The 8,268-nt window shown below is 42.5% G+C and overlaps 1 protein-coding gene and 1 long non-coding RNA gene across 2 annotated transcripts in view; one reads left to right on the forward strand and one right to left on the reverse strand.

Annotated features, from left to right (window-relative positions):
- LOC122885291 (bone morphogenetic protein receptor type-2-like) overlaps nt 1-8,268 on the forward strand; it is a 37,445-nt gene that overhangs the window by 5,794 nt on the left and 23,383 nt on the right. Inside the window, exons 3-7 of the mRNA XM_044216174.1 lie at nt 2,114-2,302; nt 3,243-3,452; nt 4,214-4,321; nt 4,445-4,536; nt 5,476-5,709. Of these exons, the coding sequence (XP_044072109.1) occupies nt 2,114-2,302; nt 3,243-3,452; nt 4,214-4,321; nt 4,445-4,536; nt 5,476-5,709 (833 nt within the window). The remainder of the gene's footprint in view (nt 1-2,113; nt 2,303-3,242; nt 3,453-4,213; nt 4,322-4,444; nt 4,537-5,475; nt 5,710-8,268) is intronic.
- On the reverse strand, nt 1,653-2,182 carry LOC122885300. Its single transcript, XR_006380085.1, has 2 exons — nt 2,102-2,182; nt 1,653-2,016 (listed from the first exon to the last, which is right to left on the reverse strand). It is a non-coding gene; the product is annotated as an uncharacterized LOC122885300 (long non-coding RNA).

Raw genomic sequence — 8,268 nt, forward strand, 5'->3', positions numbered from 1 at the left:
TTCATGTTAATGCAGCCATGTTGAACTCAAACTCAGTAAAAAGTTTAGTGGCCTGAGAGACATAGGAGGAGTTTTAGAGATGTGATGTTGGGACATTGGATTAATAGAGCTCTCATAGCAGGACATCACCAGCCTGAGGCAACATAGTGCCGCTCTGTTGTTCTCTGACTCCACAAAATGACAAAATGCATCATTATTTGTTGCTGTCAGGCTTTTCCCAGTGAGGCTGCTGTGTGTGTGTTGACTTTCACTGTTTCTGTATTTCTGCTCAGGAAGAACAACACTAAGACCTCATTCACATCTGCAGTCTGAATCTGGATATCTGATCTGGATCAGGCGCAGCAGAACAATCTGAATGCTACACCTACTTTGAATATTGAAATCCTGATGTGATTATCCAGATACAGGTCATGTTAATACCAGGTGGAGATGAGGTCTAAAACTCTACTTGTCTCCATGAGGCTGTGATGTTCATCACATATTAGAAAGATAAATTGTTAAATGTACGAAACATGAGGAGAAAAACCTGATAACTGTAACTTATTTCCTTTTTTAAATGCTGAACATTACAGTACATTACTTATACTACCTGCCATGCTGAAGCACATCTGCCACAGTATTTTACAGAGGAAACAAAGACCGCCTCCACTAGCATCATAAGAATCTGTACAGTTTAGCATTTGAACATGCTAATGTTTAGCATGTTGGCGTGATGTTTTATACATTACTCAGCCTACGTATAGCTGAGGCTGACAAAGTTAATGTTGCCGCACGTTGGCATGCTAACGCTAACATTAGCATGTTAGAAGCAGAATCTGAATTTCTGGTACTTCCAAGTTTCATGGAGGAGAGAAAAAGGCTGAGGAGGTCAAAACTGCAGCATCACTTGAAATGTAAAGCAACTTAAACAACTTTATTGTCAGACCAAAGCGTTTCATTAGGGTCATTAACGCATTACATTTCAATAAGATGGTACTGTATGAAGCAGAAACATTTAAAAATCTTTAAAAAATATTAAAGGCAGTCAGTCATATACACACACACACATGTCAGCCAGTGATGGGCAGAGTATGTGGTCATGTGACTTCGGGCCAATCACATTCCCAAACTGACAGAAAGGTGAGGGGTGTGTCCAATAATGGACATGGTCACACAGTGTACAGTTAGCATTGTGACGGACTTTGGTCATTGTGTTTTCTTAGTTATCTGACCTCTAAGTTTTAGACATGACTTTAGACTATAACAGAAAAGTAGGTTTTCCAATGCAGTGAAGTAAATGTTACCAAGTTAGTTTTCAGAAAAGGCAGCCATGATGGTTTAGATCTGGTTTTCTGTGAGACAGAAGAAACTAAAACTAAACGTCATTTAATTTCCTTGTGGAAAAACTTCTTGTGTCCTCTGTCTGTTTCAACTGAAAAACTAAATTATTTAATCACTAAATCACTCTCTCCCAACCCCCCTTTCCCAAAACCCCCCTCTCTCTCTGATGGCCGCCCCCCCTCCTGAGTCTGGTTCTGCTCGAGGTTTCTGCCTCTTAAAGGAGGTTTTTCCTTGCCGCTGTCGCCAAGTGCTCGCTCATGGTGGGATTTGTTGGGTCTCTGTAATTAATATTAGAAAGAGTTCGGTCTAGACGTTACGGACAGACACCGAGATGGAGACACAGATGGTTTTATTGTACACGAGTTGAAACAAGCAGTGAGCAGAATGGGAGATGATGGTTACTGATAGCGTCCTTTGCTTAGCGGGGAAGGAGATCGGGAGCTGGAGAACTCAGGAGAGGAGAAACTCTGATCGAAGGCTTGATGCCGAAGCGTTGTCTTGCAGAGAGTCGTGTCCTCGTAGAAACGAGACCGGACACTGACTGAGGTGAGCGGGGTGTTTTTGTACTGGAGCTGAGGCGATGCAGATGAGGATCAGGTGTGTGATTGGCAGCAGGTGTTTGATTATAATTCTGCTGATGGAGTCCGCTGTGGTTGTGAGGTTGGAGCCTGGCGTGTCCGTGACAGCAGACCTGCTCTGTAGGAAACGTGCAATGAGATAACTTCTGTTAAAAATTGGTGCTATATAAATAAAACTGAACTGAACTGAAATTAAATTACACCTCTCTCTGTAGGTTTTCAGTCAGAGGACAGAGAGTGTGCCTTCACTGACCACCTGCAGGGGGCGGAGCCTCACAGTGGACCGACCAATGAGCTGCGAGGAGTGGTGCGAGAAAATGGCACGATTCGCTGCAGCCGCGGCTCCCGCTGCTATGGATTGTGGGAAAAAAGACCAGACGGGGAAATACACCTGGTCAAGCAAGGTCAGAGACACTCAATCACACACAGTTGTGTTTCCATCACTTCAGAGGACATTACATTGACTGGAGACCTTAACCTAACCTTAACCCTAACCTAACCTAACCTAACCTGACCTAACCTAACCTAACCTAACCTTAACCCTAACCTAACCTAACCCTAACCTGACCTAACCCTAACCTAACCTAACCTTAACCTAACCTTAACCTAACCTAACCTGACCTAACCCTAACCACTACTTGCCTAACCTTAACCTAACCTAACCTTAACCTAACCTGACCTAACCCTAACCTTAACCCTAACCTAACCTTAACCTAACCTTAACCTAACCTAACCCTAACCTGACCTAACCCTAACCTAACCCTAACCTGACCTAACCCTAACCTAACCTAACCTTAACCTAACCTTAACCTAACCTAACCTGACCTAACCCTAACCACTACTTGCCTAACCTTAACCTAACCTAACCTTAACCTAACCTTAACCCTAACCACTACTTGCCTAACCTTAACCTAACCTAACCTTAACCTAACCTTAACCCTAACCACTACTTGCCTAACCTTAACCTAACCTAACCTAACCTTAACCTAACTTAACCTAACCTTAACCTAACCTAACCTAACCTAACCTTAACCTAACCTTAACCCTAACCTAACCTTAACCCTAACCACTACTTGCCAAACCTTAACCTAACCTAACCTAACCTTAACCTAACTTAACCTAACCTAACCTAACCTTAACCCTAACCTAACCTTAACCTAACCTTAACCCTAACCTAACCTTAACCTAACCTTAAACCAAGTCTTCACCCTAAAACTTAATGATGTACGTTATGGGGACTTGTGTTTTGTCTCCAAAAGCAAGGCGAGTCCCCACAATGTGTGTAAACACACACACAGTTTGAATCTGGTCGTCTGGTTCAAACTGTCTTCGTGCGTCTTCCAGGTTGCTGGACTCACATCGGGAACCAGCAGGAGTGTCATGGCGACCGTTGCCTGGTAACAGCGACACCCTCTCAGATCCAGAACGGCAGCTACCGTTTCTGCTGCTGCAGCCAAGACCTCTGCAACGCCAACTTCAGCGAGGCCCCGCCCACCGCCGACACCCCCGCCCTGAGGCTGATGAAGACAGACAGGCGGGACGACAGGCAGACAGGTGAGCGGGTCACTCTGTTCTGACCAATCGTGAGGCTCATGCTGGTTGTTGCTGGGCAGAAAACTCTCTCTCAGCTGTGCACCGTGTTGTTCATGAAGTGCTGGACAGTTATGGTGGAAAGTGGAAATATTGCACTTTTTACTTCACTACATTTATTTAATAATAATTAATAATGTAAAATATAGGCCTAATCAACAAATAACTTTTAAGAGGATTAAGATTCACAAGGCATCTTCACCAGCTGCAGCATTAAAGTGATTAACTCATTAATGCATCAATAATATAATATTTATTTTTCTGCATAACGAGCACTTTTACTTTTGATACTTTTGTACTTTTCCTGAATGTTTTAATGCAGGACTTTTACTTGTAAGAGTATTTCTACAGTGTGGTATTAGCACTTTTACTTCTTCCACCGCAGGAACTCGCTGTTTAATGGGCAGTAAATGATGAATGAATTACTCCAGTTGTGAATTTAAGTTTGAAACGTGAGTTTAAAGTGAAGTTTAAGAGTTAAAACAGAGAGAGGAGGAGGAACGATGAAGGCAAGAAGAGACAAAGATAGTCTCTTTCAGCAGGAGGTGAAAGGAAATCTTTATTGATCTGACGGTGTGTGTGTGTGTGTGTGTGTGTGTGTGTGTGTGTGTGTGTGTGTGTGTGTGCTGGTAAATTTCTGGCTCTTCTTCAAACTGAACTGATCGTGTTTTCTGTCCGAGTCGTGACGTCATAGCGACGTTAACAGTGACGTCATCGTCCCACAGATCACCAGCCACTGCGGCGGGAGGAGACGGCGCTGATCGCCCTGGTAACCGTCGCCATAGCAGCCATCGTCATCATAGCGTTGTTCCTGGGATACCGTATGATGAAAGGTGCTCACACACTCTCAGAACACACACACACACACACACACACACACACACACACACGCTATGAGGACACGTGATTGATAATAATAATTGATACCAACTGTGTGGGCGTGTGTTTGTTTTCAGGGAAGCAGAAACACAGTCTGTCGGCTCTGGATGTGATGGAAGCAGTAAACACAGACGCTGCTGTCGACCTGGATAACCTGAAACTACTGGAGGTACGCACACACACACACGCACGCACGCACACACACACAGAGTGACAGGTCTGTTCTGACATTTAGCGTTCCTGACCTGCCGACATAAACACTGATGCAGTCAGGTAATACCGGCGGAGCTCTGATCTTTAACGTGTATTTATATGTAGTAATTTATTGTCACGGTCCGAAGCAGACCATGTGGCGATTGTGATTCAGAAACACTTCTTCAGCTAACTAAATCAGCAGAAACCCACTGAACTAGCTGAAACTGCATCGTCACAAAGCTGAAAACAGATACATGTTTTTCTTTGGAGAGCGAATTTACTATTTACTGTAAAATGATTCATATTATTCGCGACTGAATAAGATTAATTAATAAGGCACTCGATCAATCAGTCACAAGAGACAGATCAAAATTGAAAATCTAAATCTGAGCAGCAGATGTGAAGATATCCTGACTTTCAGTTCAAAAACACTGGATCCTACATTTCCCATAATGCACCTGGATAGTGTCTTTCATTAGAGCCTCCCTGCCTTGCAAACACTCACGTCATTTAAACTCCTCACCTTCAGTTTGCAACTTTTTCTTTCAGTTGAAAATTTGTGGTCTCCAATCCCAAACTAAGATGACAATCCTGATGACATCACTATGACATCATCAGCTTGACAAGACTCATTGTATGACATTGTATACCTGTAACACAAGTAAAGACTGGTAGATTGCCTTTGACATGTAAAAATGGTGGATTGTCCCTTTAAGAAGAGGCGGGCCCACACAGACATCACATAACGACTGGAGTTAATTTACATATTTAAAATCGTTACCTCATTGTTTTACCTGTTAGAGGTTATAAAGTCTAAACATATGAAAGATGAACCTTAGAGGATCTAAACTTGAACCCTGAGGGACGCCACACAAGTCCGTCTCCCTAACGACCCTCTCCTTCCTCCTGGCAGCTGATTGGTCGAGGTCGTTACGGCACGGTGTTTCGCGGGTGTCTCAACGAGCGCTGCGTGGCCGTCAAACTCTTCAGCTCGCCCAACCGACAGAACTACGCCAACGAGCGCTCCATCTACTGTCTGCCGCTGCTGCAGCAACACGACAACATCGCCCGCTTCCTGACCGCCGACGAGAGGACGACGGCCGACGGACGACCAGAGTTCCTGATCCTCATGGAGTTCTACCCACATGTAAGAGACTCAGTACACCAACCAGGGCTACATGCAGCTGGCTGATGCTATCTGTTTCCATCGCATCATTTTTAGTTATTGTTAATTGTAGCCTGATAATCCGACTGAACTGCCACTTCACTTCACTTCATTATTTAGTCGAACGTGGCGTTCGTGTGAGCTGTTTCCTGTTTGCTTGTGGTCTTGGGGGGGTTTATTTTCCCCGAACCGACCCGATCTGTCGATGGATAAACTTAACCAGTGGTGGAAGAAGTAAGACTTGGAGAAATCTGTTTCAGAGTTAGAAGTATTCACACAGTTTATAATGAGAGAAATATCTGATTATGCTAAGCTAACTGACTTTATTTACTCATTTAGTCAGATGTTATTAGCATGACGTTTCATAATTTGAGGTGTGCTGTGTTATTTTTGTGAAATGTAATTTAAAATCTTAACACGTTAGGCTCCACTGCTGTTCAGAGCAGAAACATGTTTGTTCTTGCTGCGGCTGCGATGAACTCAGCAGCCTGCAGGAGGCGCTGAGCAGACGTCAGCGTGTCAGTGTGCTGACACACTTCAGCCGACTCCCGGACTCTCCATTAGTCTTGTTATTGTGCTGGAAGACGGCGCCTTAGCTCCTACTTCCTGTCTGGAGCCACTAACCACACACACACACACACACACACACACACACACACACACACACACACACACACACACACACACACACACACACACTGCAGCAAATCAAATCTTTATTATCACTATCTCTCGTTCACAAACTTACACATACATCATTTTAGCTTCCTGTTTATAACCACACACACACACACATTGTTTAACACACAAACACACACAGACACACACACACACACACACACACACACACACACACATTGTTTAACACACACACACACACATTGTTTAACACACACACACACACACACACACACACATTGTTTTACACACACACACACACACACACATTGTCTAACACACACACACACACACACACACACAGTCTAACACACACACACACACACACACACACACACATTGTTTAACACACACACACAGCGTAATGTCTGGTCGGCTGGTTTACTGCATTCCTCTGCAGCGGTCAGACAGTAATTACCGGCTTAACTTTGACTGTCTGTTCACACACACACACACATTATTTTATTATTTATTGTTATGTATTATTTATATAGATGTACGTATGTGGCAGGTAGAAAGATTTAATGTCTAATGTTTGTATATAAATGTGTTTTAGTATTTTTCTTCAGATCGTTAAACTGGAAGGCTTTGGGACTTCCTGGGTGGGGAGTTTTAAGTCTCAGTCCTGGTGACACTTTAAACCATCAGAAACCACCAGCGGATGGATTTCCTGCTGGTTTTAAAAGTGTTGAAATCCTCTTGTTCTCTGTCAGATGTTTCAGAGAGAGATCAGTTTCATTTTCAGGACACGTTTAGCTTAGTTTACTCAGAATCTAGCCATTTTCAGCCACAATAATCACAAAAGAACTGCCATTATCAACCATTATCAACAATAGTGGAACATTATCTTAGCATTAGCCAACAAGCTAATGTTAAACTGTGGCTCAAAACTATTTTAACTAATTCCCCAAATCCAAAAACTGCAGTCTAAGGTTGCTAATGAACTAAAAATTTGTTAGCTGGAGCGCTAACGTTATTTAGTGGTAGAGTTGGTTTGCTAGCTACCAAATGGTATATTTAGGGAACATTTCAACATTTAGAGAAATCATCTTGTTCTCTGTGTCTGTGTCCAATACAGAGATAGATTTATGAAGTGTTTAGCCTAGCTTAGCAAACAATGGAAGCAGGGAGAAACTGTTAGCCTCGCTTTGCCCAAAAACAAACAAGTGAAAAAATGCAGTCATTTCCATTCACAATAATCACAAAAAAACTTCTGGTAGCACTGACAAGCACGATAGTTAGCAAACTAATGCTAACTTTATTATTATTATTATTTATTCATCCCCCAATCCTATTCTAGTATTAGCTAGAAGGCTAACGTTACAGTATCTAGCTGACATGTTGCATTGCTAGCTAACAAACCCAAACCGAAACTCTACATATACTCTGAACCATATAACTGCTTACAAACCAACGGCCACTTTAACTACTTACAGTACACACACTTTAACTGCCTGAAATATGAATTGCTTTCATCATCACAATTCAACCGACACTTCAACTGCTTTTATCTCTCAGTTTTCTACTGCATTCATGTCTCAAACTTCAACTGACGCTACAACTGCTTTCACTGCTTACACTTCAGGTGACACTTCAAGTGCAGCGTAAGATAAGAAAATTATAGATTGCCACATATTAATAAATACGCACTTCCACTGCTTTTAGTGCTTCAACTCAAGCTGTAAATCTCATCCAATATTTCACCTGCAAAGAATTAACATTTTTAGACATTTTAACTTATTTTACAAAGTTTACAACATTTCCTTCAGGTGCGTTCGGGGGAAGGTTTTTGATATTTGCTTAAAAAATGCAAAACAAAAGAGTAAACAACTGTCTGTCTGTCTGTCTGCCTGTCTGTCTGTC

Source organism: Siniperca chuatsi, linkage group LG12, assembly GCF_020085105.1.
Source record: "Siniperca chuatsi isolate FFG_IHB_CAS linkage group LG12, ASM2008510v1, whole genome shotgun sequence".
NCBI classification, from domain to species: domain Eukaryota; kingdom Metazoa; phylum Chordata; class Actinopteri; order Centrarchiformes; family Sinipercidae; genus Siniperca; species Siniperca chuatsi.